General features: G+C 49.9%; 1 protein-coding gene across 1 annotated transcript in view; it reads left to right on the top strand.

Annotated features, from left to right (window-relative positions):
• The first annotated feature begins 6,536 nt into the window (after positions 1 to 6,536).
• WWC3 (WWC family member 3) overlaps positions 6,537 to 20,135 on the top strand; it is a 44,133-nt gene continuing 30,534 nt past the window's right edge. The window contains exons 1-3 of the mRNA XM_049766774.1: positions 6,537 to 6,616; positions 9,701 to 9,904; positions 19,493 to 19,569. Coding sequence (XP_049622731.1) covers positions 6,601 to 6,616; positions 9,701 to 9,904; positions 19,493 to 19,569 — 297 coding nt within the window. The 5' untranslated portion in view covers positions 6,537 to 6,600. The remainder of the gene's footprint in view (positions 6,617 to 9,700; positions 9,905 to 19,492; positions 19,570 to 20,135) is intronic.

Genomic DNA, 20,135 nt, shown 5'->3' with positions numbered 1-20,135 from the left:
AGTGCCCAAAAATCAGCGTGACCCTTGGTTTTCCTGGTTTCTGGAGCTGGGAAGACTCCTGTTCTCTTGTGCCCCCTCTTCTGCCCAAAGGAGACCCCAGATGTACCAGGCCAGCTTCTCGGGGAGTGTCTGGCAACCACAGAGTGGCTTTACTCACAGGGGTTGCTACCTCCAGCCCCCAGAGCCTTCCTGGGCTCCTGCGGCCAGAGTAGGAGCCTAGGACTGCAGTGAGTCCCCCCAGAGAAAGGACTGGCCTGACAGATGCCTCAGAATCTGGGGTTGTCTGCCCAGGGGCCAACCTGAGAGGAAGAAGACTGGGAACTCAGGTGCTCTTGTGCTGTGGTTCTGGCTGCAAGTTATAGAGCATTAGGATGGGTCTAAAGCTATGTGTTCATCTGGTACCTATGGGTACAAATTGGGGGGGGGCTCCCTAGTAAGCCCATTCATGGAATCTGCACTGGCTGTTGAGCTTCCTACATCCTACCCCATTTATTTTAGTTCCAGTTAGTGGCCTCATGGAAGAGCTCCAGAGAAGCAGGTTGTGGAGACAGTCTCCCTGGGCAGATTGCCCAGGCAGGGTGCAGTTTTAGGGGGTGTCCTTGCACTGGCCCCATGCCTTTCTGGGCAGCTTAGCAGTGGTCTGGGTTTGCTCTCAGACTTGAGCTCTGGACTGATGAGATAGATTCTCCTCAACAGCTGTGTGCTGTGCTAGGGGAAGCGGGTTCCCCCAAACTGGACTGGCCAGACCGGCAGCATTTTTGTCGTGAAGGGAGGGCGGCATTTGGGGTGTAAGTGTGGGCAAGGAGAGCCTGCCAGTCAGTCCCCTAGCACCCCAGAACCATATTCTTTCTGCCTGCCTGAGCCCAGGGGTTTGCTGAGGTGCCTCTCTGAACATGGAGTTCTTCTGGATGCTATGCTGGGAGGGAACCCCTGACCTATAAGGTAGACGTGCCCCCACAGAATGCACCCCCAGCCCTGAAAAGACCACAAATCAGAATTAAGAGGTGAGGGAAATATTGCATTTTATTGTGGCCGGGAGGGCATGATTGGAGGCAGGTAATAGAACCCCTTTGCTGGATGCAGTCCCAAGGGGAGACCCTACCCTGGCATACCTATTTACGCCACAGAAATGGAGACCCCAGATGTGACCAGCCCTGGTGGCAGAGGGTGGTGCAGGCCACTGCCCATGATGACATCTGTGAGGAATGTCATTGTTCCCCCATGCTTGTTCTGCGCACCTGCTTTTCGCTCCCATGGGGCTCTTCCTCCAATTGTTGCAGGCTGGTTCTTTGTTACTCCCAATCTTTCTGAAGATCTCTCTCCCTTCAAAGCCATCATTTTACAATTTCTTTCCCTGTATTCACTGCTGAGCTGAGATCCCAACTTTCATGATCTTGTTTCATTGCTCATTTTTGCTTTGTTTCAGTTTTTATGTTTCTGGGTCATACCCAGCAATGCTCAGGACTAACTCCTGGCTGTGCGCCCTACCCTCTGTCCTATTGCTTCTGTCCCTTGTTTCATTTCTTAATTAAAACGTATTTTTCTACTCTGCATGGCCTGTTGACAATGGTGCCAACATTCATGCTTTTGATATTCATAGTCACTGGACTTCATCCCCTCCCCCCCACTATACTGCAGCTGCTGTTTTATTATTATTATTATTATTATTATTATTATTATTATGGTTTTGGGGCCACACCTGATGGAGCTCAGGGGTCACTCCTGGCTCTGCACTCAGAAATCGCTTCTGGCAGGCTTGGGGGGACCATATGAGATGCTGGGGATTGAAACCGGGTCTGTCTCAGGTTGGTCACAAGCAAAGCAAATGTCCTATTGCTGTGCTATTGCTCTGGTCTCCTTGATTTGATTATTATTTTTGTTGTCATTTGTAAGCCCTAGTGGTACTCAGAGATGACTCCTCACTCTGTGCTATGATTTCAGTTCTGGGTGCTCAGGGAACCATCTGGAGTTCTGGAGATGGAACTGGCCCTTCTCTCCCATCCAAGTTTCTACCCATAGTTCTAACTGTCCCAAGCCTCTTGTGCTCTGCTTCTCTCCCATCTGGGCTTGATGATCACAGTAAAATCCTAAGTACTTTTTTTGGGTGGGGCAACACAACCAGCTCTGTGCTTAGGGATCATTCTCAATGGGGCTTGTGGGCAGTAAGGGACCCTGTGGGTGCCAAGGACCAAATCGGGGTCAGCCTCATGCAAAGCAAGTTCCGTACCCGCTTTTACTGTCTCCAACCCCTGGTTGCCCTTTTCTCCCTCCAATTAGTCTTCTAGATGTTTCTTGCCTATTTATTGACTCTATTCTGGCAAGAACCCAGGTAGATAAAAACAGGTACATGATCAAACTTTTTTGTTTTTGTTTTTGTTTTTGGGTCACACCCCGTGGTGCTTAGGGGTTACTCCTGGCTGTCTGCTCAGAAATAGCTCCTGGCAGGCCGGGGGACCATATGGGACACCGGGATTCGAACCAACCACCTTTGGTCCTGGATTGGCTGCTTGCAAGGCAAACGCCGCTGTGCTATCTCTCCGGGCTCCATGATCAAACTTTTATGGAGAAGGATTAACAAATATTTTGCCATTCCCAGGTTCAATGGCAGAGTTGGGATCCTTAGCTGTGGCCTTTTCTTTCCCAGACAGTGATTGTGGTATGTAGCCATTGTTGGTGACAGGCTTCTCCAGACTCTTCATAGGGAAAGGACACCAACTCCCTGCTTGGTCAGCCTGGCTGAATGGGCACTCAGATGATCACTGGTCATTGAAGGGCACTTGGCATGTTTCTCTGTTGGCTGCTTTTTCCTTCTTGTTGCTGCTCTTGGCCCATTCCACCCTTCCCCCAGTGGTGCTCAGGGCTGACTCCTGACTCTGTGCTTGAGGATCACTCCTGGCAGGGCTTGGGAAATCCTAAAAAGGTGCTGGAGCTGGAACTCGAGTAGGCCCCATGCAAGGCAAGCCCCTGCCCTGCCATGTTATCTGTCCAGCCATCTCAGTTGGGCATTGAGGTAATGGCAGTTGGACTTGGACACGTCCTTTGGATACCCCCACTGTAATGACATTTGGACCTAGAAGATGCACTTTGGACATGCCCCCGTCATGCTGGATATAAAAAGAAAAACCTTGGGCAGTTGGGGGGGCAGGATAGTGACCAGAGCAAGCACCTGTTGGTCCATAGGGGGCCCGAGATAATTCATCAGCGAGGTGCTGCCCTCTATCTTTTGTATCTTTTGAACCCTTGTGTACAGGCCTCCCCCAGCCTTTTCTGGCTTGTGAATTATCTCTCTCCCCCAGAAAACCCCCTGGCATCGGCAGCAGCAGACTTCAGACTGAAAAAAAAAGGATGCTCTCTCTCCCCCTGCCCCTAGTCTTCTCCCCCTCTTCTCTCCTCCCTCCCTCCTTCCCTCCCTCCCTCTCTCCTTCTCCCCCAACCTCAGTCCCTGGGGCAAAGCCCCACCCAGCAGCTGGGCCCCATGGGCCTCTATGAGCCTTGCAGCAACCCTGCCCTGGGCAGCCCTGGTAGCCTTGGGCCTCTGCAGCTGTGCAGCTGTGCAGCTAACTACAGCTTGGCGGGACTTGCAGATAACTGCAGGCAACTTGCAGCTAACAGGTATTCTGCAAATGGTGATTAATTCTGCAAGTACTCCCAGGGGGCAGCAGTGGCAGTGACCTTTGAACTCGGCATGCTGGTACCAACCCACCATCTCCCATCAGCCACTGGCCTGGTTTCTGCACTGCCAAGGGACATATGTACTTTTAAATTGTGCCTTGTCCTTGGGTGGGAGGAGCGGAAACCCCTGGGAGATGTCAGCCTAGGGCAGAAGAGAGCAGTAGGTGGTTTTGAAGCAGCAAGCTTCAAGCTTCAAGTAAACTTTGGGGGTGCACAAGGGTCTTGTGCTTCTGGGGGAAATGGGGTTCACCTGAGCTCAAGGCAGACTCTGTTACTCCTGTTTTTTGGTTTTTGGGCCACACCCGGTGGTGCTCAGGAGTTACTCCTGGCTATCTGCTCAGAAATCACTCCTGGCAGGCACGGGGGACCACATGGGATGCCAGGATTCGAACCAACCACCTTAGGTCCTGGGATCGGCTGCTTGCAAGGCAAATGCCACTGTGCTATCTCTCCAGCCCTCTGTCACTCCTTGAACCAGCTTCTCTCTACTCTTTCCTCCAGAAGTGTGTGTGGTAGGGAGTGGTGAACTTTGCTTCCCAGGAGTAGGGCAATTCATCCACGAGTCACTCTCAGTTTTGTGTTGGTATCAGAGAGCTAGGGCAGGGGTTCAGGTGCTGGCATTGCACATGATTGGTCCAGGTTTGATCCCCAGCTACCCACAGGGTCCCTGAGCCCTGCCAGAAGTGCTCTCTGAGCATAGCCAGTGTGGCTTAAAAACAAAAAATAAAAATAAAAACAGAAAGATTGGCCAGATAAGTGTTTTTATTTTTGGTCCATGAAATAGCTCTGGCTGAATTGTTTTTACTGCTATTGTTATGATGAGTTTTGAAGGTCATATTTTTTTTTGTTTTTGCGTCACACTCAGTGACGCTCAGGGATTACTCCTGGCTACGAGCTCAGAAATCACTCCTGGCTTGGGGGACCACATGGGACGCCGGGGATTGAACTGAGGTCTGTCCTGGATTAGCTGCATGAAAGGCAGATGCCCTACTATTGTGCTATAAAACTCCAGCCCCGGTGCTCAGGACTCTTAGCTCTGTGCTCAGGGGTCACTCCTGGTGGTGCTCTGGGGACCACGTACACTGCTGGGGTCAGCACCTGGGTACCCTGTGCAAGACAAGCCGCCAACTCTCTCTCCAGCCCCTGTATTTTTATAGAGAATAAAATATTTTCAGAGCTCTGAGGTTAATGTACTTGGAGGTTGGATAAGCAACAACATCAGGGTGCAGCCCAGTCTGTGAGTAACCCTAGAGAGCTGTTGGCCATGTCACAGTGGGCTCTGAAACTCCCCGTGAACCAGGTAGGTGGGCACAGCAAAAGAGTAATCATAAATTATAGCCACAAATTGGTTTGGAAGCAAAACAAGCCCCAAGGTGCGTGGAGACAGGATAGCGGCAGGTGCTGTAGGTCTGCTAAGCCTTGTTAGTGTTTCCCAAGCATCATCAGGGCTCCTCTGCCCTGCTAGGTTGAGATTTGGAGGTGGTTCCCAAATAAGAGTTGCAAATCCAAAGTGGTCCCCTTGACACTTTGTACTAGGTTTGTAGCAGTGTCTTCAGAATTGTAGATGGGGCCTGCTCGCTGCCCGTGCCTACTGCTGCCCACTTCTGCTTTGCAGTGGTGGCAAGAGTTCAGCCCCAGCTCCTGGCCATGATCATCGCCTCTACTGCTAGCCCTGTGGTCTCCCCATGGCCATCTGATTGGCAGAATAATGCCCCTCCTACCCTATGTCCTAATGCTAAGGGCCTTTTGAGGTCAAAAGGACTTGACATATATGTTTTTAGTGAAAGAACTTGCCATGGACTGGGCATGATGATTGAGTTAGCTTGTCACTGTTGACATCAGAGTTGTCTTTGCTCAATGCCGTGATGCCTTCTTATGCATCAGTTTGGGGGAAATGCCAGATTCACCAGGAATCCTGGCCTCAGGAAGTTGCCCATCTGTGATACCTCCTTTTACTGGAGCCAGGGGCTTGAAGGGAGATGGGGGGAGGGTTGGGGTAGTGATATTTCCATGACCAGAGTACATGTGTGCAGTGGGGGCAGGGGTTTCCACAGCAAGAAACCCAACTGGAACCCTTTTACCTTTATGTCTGGCATAAACCAGACATAAATTTTTTTGGCCACACCCGTTTGATGCTCAGGGGTTACTCCTGGCTAAGCGCTCAGAAATTGCCCCTGACTTGGGGGGACCATATGGGACGCCGGGGGATCCAACTGCAGTCCTTCCTTGGCTAGCGCTTGCAAGGCAGACACCTTACCTCTAGCACCACCTCACTGGCCCCAAACCAATGTTTTCTTGATCATCTTGACTTTCAGCAGAGAAATCCATGGCTAGTATGTTCTTATTTTCCCCAGGAGATAAAAAGAGACCCTTGTGTTTGCTACTGTATATGAACACAGATAGATCCTTTCAAAACTGTCATAGTAGGTGATACTCACTGAATAATGTAACTGTATTGTCACCATGCTTGGCACTTTGAAGATGATCTGTGGTTAATGCCTACTGCTTGGTGAAAGTGTTCCAAGTGCATGAGAGAGCTGAATTGTAATGAAAGTGTTGCTGTTTGAGATAGTAAAGCTTTTTGTTTTGTTTTGGAACCACATCTAGTGGTGATCAGGCCTTATTCCTGCTCTGGCTCAAAAGTCCCATCCAAGTACTAACTAGGCCTGACCCTGCTTAGCTTCCGAGATCAGACGAGATTGGGCACGTTCAGGGTAGTATGGCCATAGACATTCAGAAGTCATTCCTGGCAGGCTTAGGGGACCCTATGGGATGCTGAAGATTGAACATTGGCACACTGACATGAACTTTGCTTTCCTAATTTTGTTTTGCAGAATAACAAAGCCGTTGACTTTTGCTGATTGTGTCGGGGACGAACTTCCTTTAGGATGGGAAACTGTATACGATAAACAAATTGGAATTTATTACATGGACCACATAAATAGTAAGTGGAGTGTCACAGTTCTGTGATCCTGTGTGTGTGTGTTTTGGGGGTGATCTCAAAGTGACAAGCTTTATTGTCCAACACAGCACAGAAGTAGATCTTCTAAACATGCTAAAGTTGCTCATTAGGCAGGTCTCCTGAAGGCAAGCAGTTGTGGATCTTGCTTGCTTGTGTCTTGCTTAGGACTTCATGGAATGTGTTTAATAGACGGGTTTACTATCTAATAGATGGCATCAATCCCCAGGCAGTCTGCACATACAAAATACCTCTCATAACAAGAAGGTTGTGTATTGCAAAGTGGAGCCTTCCTGTTCTTGGAACAATAAATGCCCAAGCTGTTACCTAAGCATAATCTGTGGTCTGTGTTTCTTGTAAGTATAGCCCCCCAAAACTTTTAGATCTCAGAAAAGGGAGATCTCAGCTAAAGGAATGGCTCCCTGATGTGTCACTCTTCTTTTTATTGGGCTTGGCCATACTTGGCAGTGTGCAGGGGCTACTGTATCTGTGCTCAGAAATGACCGCTAATGGGGCTCAGAGAACCCTGTGGGGTGCTAGTGATCAAACCGATCCAACCAGGATTGTTTGCATGCAAGGTAAGTATATCACTGTCCTGTCTCTGGATAGACCATTCTGGCTCCTAATAGGGATGGTTTGACATCTTGGGGCACTTGGTGTCATTACCGGCCTGGCTATGGCGACAGGCAGCTTTCCTCAGTATTGGTGTCACTGTCAGCCTCTCTGGCTGGATCACAAAGGATCTGGGGTTCACCTAGCACCCCCCACCCCATGGCTTAAGTGTGCTGTGTGTGCTCTGCTCGTTCCTGGCCTGCCTCTTCCAGCTTCTTCCTTACTCATGTGTGAATGAGTAAGTGTGTGTATGTGTGTGAGTATGTGTGTATGAGTATGTGAGTGTGTATGAGTGTATGAGTGTTTGAGTGAGTGTGAGGGGGTGTTCTGATACCGTGGCACCCAGCCTGAACTTCTCTGTAGTTCTCCCCTTAGATAGGGCCTGTGCTAAGGAGAGGCAAACTCAGGCCATTTGCTGCTCCATGGCTGGGTCTGGAATGGGTAGTACAGATTGAAGTGAGTCAGAGGGAAACAGACACAATGATCTCTGTTATCTGTGGCATCTAAACACACATAGTTGGGGAATCGCAAAACCCAAAAGCAGCAGCATTGAAGAGTAGGAGAACTGGTCCTCAGGAGCAAGCATGCTACATGCCGAGGGGCAGGGGGATAGGACAGGGAAGAGTAAGTAGGACAGTGGTGGAGTCATCCCAGAGAAGGAGAGCATGCTGGAAGGGGGTAACTTATCATGCATGACACCCCATCAGCATCAGAGCTGGAGCTTGCAGTGCTCTGAGATGTCTACTGAAAGTTTCTGTCACAGAGGCAGGCTGGGGTTGGAGGAGGGGGGTGGGATTATTGGTGGAGATCAGAGGACTCTGGTGAAGGGTTGGGTGCAGGAACATTGTATACCTGACAGTCTGACTGAGAAAGAGGAGAAGTGGGATCAGTAGTTGGCCAATGGCCGCACACCATTCTCACAGGCCGTGGAGCAGTCAGTGTGTTGCCGGGCAGCTGTCACGGTGCTTCTGCCATTCACCAGGCCTGTCCAGCTGGGCTACTATGCATGTGACCACCACCTTGGACGTGAAGGCTGGGTTTTGTCAGCAGGTTGCGGCCCTCCAGGGCCCAGGTGGTATTACTGAGTTGTGTTGGCATCCAGCGCCTTTCACAACCTTCCTGCCTGGTCTGCCTCCTGTCGACAGCATAGCTGGGTGCTCGCCTGGACCCGTTTTGGAAACTGGACTCTCAGCCCTTCACACACACACACACACACACACATACACACACACACTCACAACACACTGGGGACTTGTTACTTGCCTACTCCCTATGCTGGCCACTATGCAGAGGCTCTAGGGATCCAGGAAAGTGACCCAGAACATTATACCCTGAAGGCTTTTTTTACACAGCCTTCTGGGCATAAGCAACCTAAAATGAATAATGAGTGCCCCTGGGCTGTCGGGAGGCAGGCAAAGTCTGTCAGCTCTGCCAATGAGAAGTCTCTCTCCCTCAGAACCTCAGAGTCCCACCTTTTGCCCCCTTCTTCCACCCCACAGGAGCCCAAAAGGTGGTCTTTGTTGAGCTTCTGTGAAAAAGCCCAAGACCCCATTTCAAAAAGCTTCCCCTCAGAGCTTACCTCTGAGTCCTTGAGAGATGCAGGCAGAAGGTCTGGTGTGTACTTTAGTTCCCACAGAACACTGCTGCCACCCACCTCAGAAACATCTGGGCATTTCTAAATGGCTTTATCCTGCCTCAGGTGAATCTAAACTCCAGGGCAAGGGATAATGTGAGCTTTTAAGGCCCTGTGAAGCTTTGTGGGGGGGGGTCTGTAGAAATGGCACAAGCCGAAAGGGAGGATGTAGGAAGGAAGTAGAAGGTGTTTGAATGTGGCTGACCCAGGTTCAAGCCCTGATACTGCGTTGGGTTTCCCGAGCCCCACCAGGAATGATTGCTGAGCACCATTTGGTGTGACCCAAACACTTACAGAGAACAAAGTAAATAAGAGGGGCAACTTGCTTGAAACATCCCACGAGCATACTGCTGGGTTTATGTGGTGAGGTAGACAGGTGGGAAACGGACCCTTTGCACCACTGGAAGCGGCCTTCACAGTTTGTCATCACAGGGCCCTCTGAAGGTATACTTTAGGGTTCGTTGGTATAGTCCCAGCACTGTGCAACCACCTCTCCTGCCTAGTTCTAGAAGGTGCCAGGACATAGCAGGGCCAGGCCAGCAAACAGCATGTAAGGCAGACCGCTGTACACAGGCTGGGACATCTGGAAAACCAATAGTGCCCGCATGGGGCATTTCTGCCATCATCTGTTACTGAGGTGACAACTTTTTCTGCTATTTCTTCTCTCTCTCCTCCCCAGGAGCAGCTAGAGAGCCTCCCAGTTGATCAGCTGCAACTTTTCTCAGCTTTCCTGGCCCCGGGAAGGCGTTTTTTTCTGTCACTGCCCACAGTGGACTTTCCTGCCCGGGGTCCCAGGAGTCACCTCTCTTCTCCTCCTGTCACAGAGCTCACACAGATCGAGGATCCCCGGGAACAGTGGCGGCGGGAGCAGGAGCGGATGCTGAAAGAGTACCTGGTCGTGGCCCAGGAGGCGCTCGATGCCAAGAAGGAGATATACCAGATAAAGCAGCAGCGCTTCGAGCTCGCACAGGAAGACTACCTGCAGCTGCACCAGCTGTGTGAGGAGGACAGTCGCTCCTATGCCAGCTGTAAGTCGACCCTCTGCTGGGGTCCAGGCTAGGCCAGGCCAATGCTGTTTCCTCAGCTCTCAGGCTGACACCCCAGGCGGGTAGCGGTTAACCCTTGCTGCACCAGGCATGTGTCTCTTAATACTGCATTAAGCTCAGGCAGACTTCACTAAAAATCAACCAGGGGAGGAGAACTAGCATGGGCGGGAGGAAGGGGAGGTGCTTGCTTAGTATATGGCTCACCCCAGTTCTATCTCTGGCACCTCCACCCCAACCTTGTCAAGCAAGGAGTAAGCTCTTAGTATTGCTGGGTTGGGCATCAAAAATAAAATGAAACAAAATCAAGAGAAAAGCAAGCAAGCAAATCAGTGTTGAAATGCAAAGGGCAAATTTTGTTCTGTCCTTCAGTCAGTCCTTCTGCCCCTTTTCCCTCCTTGACTCCTTCTGCCTTCTGATAACCACCTGTTTCTTATACAGCCTAAACATGTATTTGGTTCTATTTAGTTCATCTATCAGTTTCCTATCTGTCATGTAAGAATAAAATCTTTCAGCATTTTTCTTATCCACCAGATACATTTCATTCAGGGTCGAACCTTCTAGGTCTGTGTATGACATTGCCAGTGGCAGGGTTTTTTCATTTTGTCCTTAATGCCATCACCAAATTCCCATCCCGTGCTTGGCTCTAGGGTGAGGAACTGAGGCAGAACAGCCTCTACCTTCGTGGAGTTTCTCTTGAGGGGGAGAGAGAAAATAGATGATGAGGCTTATCTGGAACTCAGGTGGGGGTCCCAGAACCCATGTGTAGGGTGCATTAGGGTGTAAAATGGCCCCACACAGTCTGGGGCGACCTGGAAAGGCTGAGCTGGTTTGCTTGATACTGAGGTGGGGGCAGGCCAAGATTCTGGAGCCCACTTTCTGGGGCCCCAGAGAATTGGTAGAGTTATGTCTGATTAGTTAGATTGGGGCAAACAGGATGTTGCCCCGAAGGAACTCTCTAGTTTTAGGTGGCCATGGAGGTAGGCCTTGGTCCCTGGGTGCAAATCAGCATGCTCTAGGGTCCCATGGACCTTAATTTTTCTTCTTGGCACCATTACTGTAAGAGCCAGTCCATTAACACAAAACTTCAATACAATGGTCTTAGGGTGCATGGAAGACTGTGGTACTCTACTAGATGAGGTCCTAAAAACCCAAATCTAGAGAAGACATGCAGGGCCTAACCTGTGATTTGATGGCCATGTCCCAGGCCGTTTAACTGGGGTGACACATCACAAAATGTTTACTCTAGATGTCATTGCTAAGGCCAGTGTAGCTACGTGGATGGGAGGGGGGGGTGGAAGGGCAAAAGCCGGGGCCATACCTGGGGTTCATTGCAGCTCCTGGCGGCGCACAGGAATGTGAGATATTTATTACCACGTGCCTCCAGAAGATGCAGATGTGGGTCCCGTGGTCTGTTCTCCCCTGGCTGCCTTATCTTGTTCGCTCTTTAGCTGTTGGTTTTGTTTGCTTTGTGGAAACTCCATCAGAATGTGATGGGTCAGCTCAGGGTTAAATTTTAGAGGGTTGCTTCTTATCTCTGAGATTTTTGTGCTCTCTTTGCTGTCTTTTCTTCCTCCGGGTCTGGGATCAGGATAAAACTGATCTAGAATGGCTTGGAAAACTGTTTTTCCTCCTTCTCTTTGCAGAAGACTTGCTCTGTGGTTGGTATCAACAATCAGCTGTTTGCTAGAATTCTCCAGAAAGGCCATCTGGCCCTGGAGATCTGTGTGTGAGATTTTTGAGTAACTGTAAAATCCCAGCCTTTAATAGGTATGGTGGTATTCAAATTAGGTATCTTCTTGGTATCATTTTTGTGTTTGTGTATTTGGAGGAGTTAATCTAATTAATTTTGTCTAAAGTTTGTAAAGGGGGCTGGAGAAAGAGTACACTGGGAAGCTACTTGCCTTGTACACAGTCGACCAGGGTTTGATCCTCAGCATCCCATCCAGTGCCCTGAGCACAGAGTCAGGAGTAATCCTTGTGTACTTCCAGGTGTGTCCCAGAAAAGGTCAAATGGTCAAAATTTTAGACTTTGAGTCAATCCCCAATCCTCTATTCTATTGTTTGTTAGTACCCAGATACCACATGGAGAAGGGTATGGCAGTGTGGCACTGGTAAAAATACTTTGACCGGGCCCAGAGAGATAGCACAGCGGCATTTGCCTTGCAAGCAGCCAATCCTGGACCAAAGGTGGTTGGTTCGAATCCCAGTGTCCCATATGGTCCCCTGTGCCTGCCAGGAGCTATTTCTGAACAGACAGCCAGGAGTAACCCCGGGTGTGACCCAAAAACCAAAAAAAAATTTGATCGCCTCTTATCATATCTGGAGGTCCTGAAGAGTGGTGTCATCTCTTTTATTCCTGCTATTAAACCTGAGTCATTGCTTTTTTTCTCAGTCAGTGGAGTTCCACTTTCATTTGTAAGATACACTGGCTTTTCTTTTTTTCTTCTCCTTTGCATCTCATTTCTTGTCCATTATTTATTTATTTATCCACCTATTCCCTTTATGGTGTTCCCCTCCTATCTTATGCAGCTTTTATTTGTTCTACTTTTCACACTTAAGTATATTGTTAGGCCCTTGATTTTAGACCTTCACTGTAGTCCATACATTGTTGCCTCTTCCAAGTTATTTACATCTTTGTGATTGAGGTAGTATGTTTGTGTGTGTGTGTGCATGATTTTTGAACCCATGGAGTCTTGGAAAGTAAGTTAGTGGATTCTTTTTTTGTTTGTTTGTGTTTTGGGTCACACCCGACAGCACTCAGGGGTTACTCCTGGCTCTACGCTCAGAAATTGCTCCTGGTAAGCTCGGGGGACCATTTGGGATGCCGGGATTCGAACCACCATCCTTCTGCATGCAAGGCAAATGCTCTACCTCCATGCTATCTCTCCGGCCCCTAGTTAGTAGACTTTTATATCACACTGTTTGGTTCTAATTTCATTCTGATAAGGTCAAAAGCTAAGATTTCAATCTTTTGAAAAATCTACTGGTTTCTTTTTTGGATTTTGGACCATACATGGCAATACTCAGGGGTTATTCCTGATATGTGCTCAGGAGAAACCCTGACAATGCTCAGGGGAACAGATGTAGTATGAGGGACTTGAGCCAGTGGGATGTCTGATTGAGATGGAACACATAGTTTCTCATTGACCTTCCTGGGCTGGAAGCTGAAGGTGGTGACTTGTATCTGGATTTGTGAGCAGTTGTTGGGTATGCAGATTTTCAGACCCTACTTGGTAGAAGTCGAACCATAGAAAAGCATCATTTTGCAGGGGCAGATAGATAATACAGTGGATAGGAAATTTGCTTGCATGTGACCAATTCGGGGTAAGTCCTTGACATCTCATATAGACTCTCAAGCTCTGCCAGGAGTTTTTGGGTGTGTCCCCCAAAACAAAAATAACAAGCAAAGCCCCCATTGTCGTTTCAATAGCTTGAAACAATTTTGGCATCTTCATGTGATTAAATATTGTAGAATATTTTCTTCCAATAGTTCTTTTTTCTGGTGGGTGGGTAGGGGATGGGGCCATACCAAACATTGTTTAGGGCTACTCCTGGTTCTGTGCTCAAAGGATTCCTCCTGGTGGTACTCAGGGGACCATATTCTTATTAGGGTTTCAACCAGGGATAGCCATATACAAGGCAGTTGCCTTAACCCTTATACTGTCTTTTGGCCTGTGTTATCTGGACTCTGTCAGCCTGGTCTGGTTATCTGGATTATCTTTCAGCCTGGCCTGGGTTATCTGGACTCTCTCTGACTTGAGTTATCTGTTCTTACAGTTTGCAGAGACACTCTCAGAGCAGTCTCCCTGGAAAGGAAGAAGGACTTGGAAGACTCAGGTGGAGGGAAGTTTCTTGCCAGGGAAAAGAAACTCTAGCACAGAGCAGTTGAATATTAGGACTAAGCTTCTACCAGCTGCAGTGTGCATGCGGCCCTGTGGCTGGTGTTCTGGAGATTCCACAAATAACTTATTTTCTTCCAGGCCAAGCCAAGGACCATGCCAGAAGCTGAGCCCTCTTAGAACTTGACCTTGGAGCGAGTTGTTCCTTGGGCTAGATCCTCTATTTACAGGGGTTGTGTGGGGACCTGTTCTAGGCTATTTTGTGGACTAGGGGCTCTTGGGCTCTTTGACACAATCATCTGTTGGTGTAAACATGACATCTATGACTACTTGTGCAGGGGGTCATAGAGGCCAGATTTGGCTCCTTTTTATCAAGTGCTGCAGGTGCCCCAGAACCTTGGGCTGGGGACTGGAATCCAGGCATGATGGAGTTTAGGACTGGCTTCAAGGTGCTCTGCTTGTTCTTCTCCCTCACTTTGCACCCAGCTCCTTCCAAGTGCCTTTTAACCTTAGGGTTGTGTGACTCACAATGATGACTCTGGCCACGTGGTCCTTCAAGCCTGGTGGCTTGAATCATATAACGTAGCCAATGCCACCTGCAGAGGGACCAGACCTATGTAGGAAAAGGTGACGGTACCAGCCATTGCTCTGATGGAAGGGGACCAAAGGTGGGGCTGCGGCCCTCAGAAACAGAACAGCGTCTAGATAGATTAGTGGCCCCTGGCTTCTACTGTGCCCCCCACCCTCAGTGAAGCCCACCTTCTCCCCCACCCAGCCGCTGTTGGAACGCCTCCTGACTCCCAGGCACAGAGCCAGGATGTGGTCCAACCCCTCCCAGTCCCAAATCAAGAGAAAGGAAAGACAAGAAATTGAAAAGGTTCCTTAATGCCAAGTGGGGCAAATGGAATGTTGGGGCCATGATAGACCATTGAGGACTGATGGTAGGGGGCACGAGGCAGTGGTGGGGGAGAGAGGATGAGCTGGGGCAGCTGTTTCTAGTACTGGAGGAGCCACAGCTACAGCCTTCACAGGTTTCCCAAAGTTCTAGAAACCAAATATCTAAGCCTATTTGAGGACTGGAGGGATAATACACCAGGGAGGACTCTTGCCTTTCAGGAGACTCACCTGGGTTCTATCCCCAGCATGCTATAGGGTCCCCCAAGCACCTTCAGGATGATTCCTGAGCACAGAGCCAGGAATAACCACTGAGCACTGCCAAGTATGGTCCCCAAACCAACCAAAGAAACTAAGACTGAAAAGTTGTGTTGGCACGAGTGCTTTGGGTCAGCATTGGGCTGCTGACTCTCTAAGAATGCCCATGTGTGGGCAAGAGACGGTGTGGTGCCGGGGTGAAAACCTGGGCCTCCCTTCTGCCTCAAGCCCACACTCCAGCAGCTAGACCATGTTCTCTGCCCACCTGGCCCTTTTCTCTTCTTGATCAAAGCCACCTCCTAGGTCCTTAAGATGCGAGCAAGCCATAGGAAGGAAATTCTCACTCTCCCCCACTTTCTCTCTTTCTCTCCCTGTGTGGAACACTGCTTAGGACCACTCCCAGCAGCTCCACTTTGCACGTGGGTTTTACTCTCTTTTGGGGGGGAGGGCACCCCACGGTGTTGGGGGACCATGTGGTGCCTGCGCTCCAAGCTGGCTCCTCATGCAGAACGCAAGTGTCTGCTTTCTTGCCTCCACTATGCCCTTCATTCTTCTGTGTTTAAACACTCAGTACATTTGGGTTCCGAATTTTTTTCTCCTTAAGCTGCTCTTTCATGCTTCCTGCAGGAGTTGGGCCTCCTGACTCATCCAGAGGAAGCCCATGGCTATTTGCAAGGCTCTTGTAGAAGACATTCTACCACAGGCTAAGTCAAAGTCTAAAACCCACTATGTATACTGCTTAGTAATTTTTTTATTTGGGTTTTGGGCCACACCTATTGACGCTATGGGTTCACGCCTGACTCTCTGCTCTGAGGAATTACTCCTGGTGAGGATTATGGGAATATATGGGTTGCTGGGGATCGAGCCCAGGTCTGCCACTTACAAGGCAGATGCTCGGCCCACCACAGCACCCCTCTATGCATTCTGGATGCTTGTAAATAAAGATTTATTGGAACATAGTTACAACAGCCACATGGACAGTTAATAGAGCATGTGGCTCACTGTGGAAAATACCTTTGGGTTTTTGCTATTGTTTGTTTTTGTAGGAGTTGGGGGTTGTGCCACACACAGTGGTGCTCCAGACTTACTCCTAACTTCTCAGGGATCACCCCTGAAGAGACTCAGGGGATCCCATTGCAAAAGAACTAGTGCCATCTTGTGCAAAGTCGGTACCTTCACCCTTGGGCTATCTCTCTGACCCTGCGCCTTTGCTGAGATTTCCTAGTCCCTGGTCTACACCATGATTCTCAATCCTGGTTGCAAGTGAGAATCTCCTAATGGTGGTTTTTTTTTTCAGCATCTTTGCAGATTGAATTGACCCCGGGGGTGGGCCCAGCCTTTTCCCCAAGCTTTTGGTCATTCCCAAAGGTGGGTTCATTCTTGTAGATGGCCCTTCTTCCAGCAGCAGGCCTGGGCCTAGGAGGGGCTACCCGAAGAGCCTGTGGGTGGCTGGGAATGAGGCAGCCTTATCTCCCCTGAGAAAGCTGACCCACCCTGAATTCTTGGGGTAGGTGGTGAGGCCTTGACCTTATCAGTCATCAGTCCTGCCAACATTCCTTCTGAGGCTCCCAGCCCATCCTGCTGACATGGCCTCCCATTGGCTGCCTGCTCCAGGCTTTCTCATCTCCTATCTTGGTTAGGATAAGGGCCACAGGCCTGGCACTCGGCCTTTTGTTCTCCTTCCGGCAGGCAAGTTGGAGCCTGCTGGAGGAAAAGGGACCCTGCAGCTCCTCTGCTCCTCACAGGCCAGACTCAGCATGGAGTCCTGAAGCATAGCTCACCTGTCTACTTGTTAGGGGAAAACCCCAGCCTGGTCCCTCCACAGTGTTTTCTGTGACCTCTGGAGGAAATCCCTGACTGACTGTGAGAAGCCCTTGGCGTAAGGTGCCTTGAGACAAAGTATCATGCTGGCTTCTGTTGGCCTAGATGTGTGTCTCCCCTCCCCAACTCCCACTCCATGTAGATTTGTGACTAGTAGTTAGCACCCAGTGGGGGACTTTCAGTCAGAGGCATTGTCTTAGGCTTTCAGACCCTTGGCTCGAGGTGGGGGTGGCAGGCAGTGTGGCCAGAGGATGGATTTGGAGACATGGTCCCGGTCTTGACTGGGTGTTGCAGGTTCTCAGAGGAGGCCTGTGTGTAAGTGAGCATGTCAGAGCAATCCGATTTCCAGCCTGGGCTCCGGAGTGGATAGCTCGGAGACCCCCAAACTTGCCCACGCAGTTCTAGGGGCCCCAATGCAGGCCAATCTGGCTGGACCTAGGAGTGCCCTTTGCTCCATATGAGGTCCTTGACAATGGAAGGCGATGGCAGGCTGGTGCTGACTCCGTAAGCACCGGAGTTATTTCTGATTGCCAAGTGCTGTGAGAAGTAATCCATTAAAATTGGGGCCCTGAGCACCAACTCCAGAAATGGGTTCTGCTACACTTCCTGGCAGGCAAAAAGAACCAAGAGCATGTTGGTATAATCTGAACTATGGTAGCCAAAGCCCATGCTCAGAGCACTCTTTAGCATTTGCAGAGAAGGGGCTCAGAGCCCCAGGTTCTAACAGGTCATTATTTTTGTTATGTTTAGCACCTCAGGTTTGAGAAGGTCATCATTTTAGGCCCAGAATGAAGGCACTTGAGATGATGCCAATGTGAGACTACTTATTTGATGATTTGGGTCAACTTTACCTGTGACAGAAAAGTTCCCAGAAAGCTCATTCCTCATGTCTCAGCTTTTCCCATAGGTGACTTTATGGTGGTCTCTGGTGGGTTCTATCAGGACTGGAGGAAAGGTGGGTCCCTCGCAATGGGGTGTGGTGCACAGAGCCAAGCAGCACCATCTAGCTCTGCAGTTTGCAGGCCAGCTGGTGTCTCCTATCGAAGGATCGAATCTCTACAGACACTGCCTGAGCTCTTCTGCCTTCTCTCTTGGCCCCACATGGAAGCTCCTTAAACTCAGGTTGAGGCACCCCCAAGTTCCTCTGCATTTCAGGTGACGCCCACCTTGCTGGTTTGTCTGAAGCCCAAGAGCCAGGCAGGCCAGCCCTGACTGCCTCGGACAATAGAGCGTGAGAAAAGAATCTGGTTTTTTTTCTAACGTTTTTGGCTGATGTCTCAAAAGATTGTAATTTAAAATATGAGATTTGAGATAAAGCTGGGAGACACAGATAGTTTCCCCCCCTGTTGGAATTCTGCCCGACTTAGGGCTTGAAGCGCTTTTGCAGATGAACTTTAGATGTACTTCTGCTCAAGGCAGTCAGGACTCCCCCGGTAGAGCTCCCCGATAGTTTTGAGCACATAGATCCTAACAGAAAAATTATAGGATGATGGGGAACTAATTTCCAGGGCCTAGCGCTTCTCTGAGCAAGGACCCACCCCCATTCCATCTCCAGATCAAAGAATCCTACCAAGCCTCTGAGCGCTGCAGATGGGGGGTGGTGTATCTAAGCCGGAACGGAATGAAGGAACGTGACTGGGAGGCAGGGGACACCTGTGCGGGTGAGTCATTGTATGGACAAAGAGATGGCAGCAGCCTGTAGTACACAGCTTTAAGACAGAGAAAGAAGTATCCAGAAACAAATAAAAAAAAAGCCAGCCTGACTGCTAAAAGGAAGCCCGAGTAAGGGCTCTGGCTGCAGCGAGAAAGGTACTCTTGTGCATGTGCAGGCCTGGCAAGGGGCCTGGCAAAGCCTGGTGCCCTCGAAAAGGGTGCAGAGCACGTGTGCTGCTGCCTGGCTCCGGCAAACAGGGAGCTATGAAGCCACACTTAGAATCCAACCCAGGAGCCTTACTCCAATCTGGGTGCTTCAAGCTACTCTGAAGGGAAAGGCTTTTTTTTGCAAGGCCACGACTTTGGACACTCTCCCAGAGCCAGCTTGTTCACTGCGCAAATCTCTGCCCCTTTGTCTCCTGGTCAAAAATCACTCACCTGGAGGCTCTGAATATGTGGAATTTAAGAGTAAGCTCTTTGGGGCCTGAGTGACATAGCACAGCGGGGAGAGTGTTTGTCTTGCAGGTGACTGACCAGGGTTCAATCCTTAGCATCCCATAAGGGCCTGAACACCAGCAGGAGTGATTCCTGAGTGCAGAGCCAGGAGCAACCACTGAGCATCACTGGATGTGGCCCCCAAACAAACAAACAAACAGAAAACTCAAATGAGAACAAGATCTTTGTACTGAACCACTGAGTGTAACTAGTGCCATGTGGCTCTTCTCAGCGGGTTCACAGGCGCATGTGTTTTTAAAGCGGGTAATAGTGGATTCACAGTCACGCCCTATGTTCACAGGAGGAGCCTTTTCCCAGACCGTCAGATCATGTGAGTGTCTATGTGTACATGTGTGCTGAAGCTGGCTGGCTTCACCCTCAGAGGAAAGATTCTGAGTTAGCCCAGCCAGGTAGCTCGGATTGCAGGATCTCGCCGATGGGCTCAGACAGAGCTCCAGCATCCAGCTCTGAGGTTGTGAAACGGGAATGTTCTTCCTCAGCCACCCAGCATTTAGCGCGATTGTTGTAAGAGTTCTGCTCTCTGTGTTTATTGTCAAGAATTTCTTCTAAAATAAACTTTCCCTGCCCCCTCCTCCTCCCTTGTGTTCAGCCTTCTCGGGATACTCGGCAAACACGAAGTATGACCCTCACCAAATCAAGGCAGAAATTGCAAGTCGCCGGGACCGGGTGAGTAGGGGGTCTTTCCGTGCCGGAGCATTTTTCGGGGACCTCATTTATCTGAGTTCATTAGAAGGTAGCCCAGGCTTGAATTTTTGCTCTCATAGGACCTTATCCTTGTCTGCATGGGTGCCCCTTGCCAGTGGGAAGGGCCCCAGTTTCATGTTCCAACCTTCCATCATTTGGCACTACAGACCCCGCCTCCAAGTGCATCTTAGAAAGGTTCTTTGATGTCCTTAGAAGCTCAGGCACATGGTCCTTCTCCTGTGCCACCACCTTTCACCCATGTGCGCTGCCCCAATCCCCAGCCTGGGAAGGGGCCTGTTTTATAGTGCCTGTACCAAAGCAGGGGAGACATCTGGCACTGTTCTCTTGCCAGATGGGATCTTTAGGGCAGCAATTCTTGTTTCGGAGAAATGCACGGGTGTGCAGAGAGAGTTTGAATCCTGGTGCTGAACATGCTAGTGTGCAGTGTGGAGCAGGTTTCAGCTACAGGGCTGCCCAGTCCCCGAGTTCCGAGGGGACACAAGGAAGAAACGACAGCCCCACCCTTTGTGCCCTAGAATGAGGGATTC

Source organism: Suncus etruscus, chromosome X (assembly GCF_024139225.1).
Source record: "Suncus etruscus isolate mSunEtr1 chromosome X, mSunEtr1.pri.cur, whole genome shotgun sequence".
Classification (NCBI taxonomy): domain Eukaryota; kingdom Metazoa; phylum Chordata; class Mammalia; order Eulipotyphla; family Soricidae; genus Suncus; species Suncus etruscus.
The sequence above is the reverse complement of the archived record's forward strand: the minus strand, read 5'-3'. Positions and strand labels throughout refer to the sequence as shown.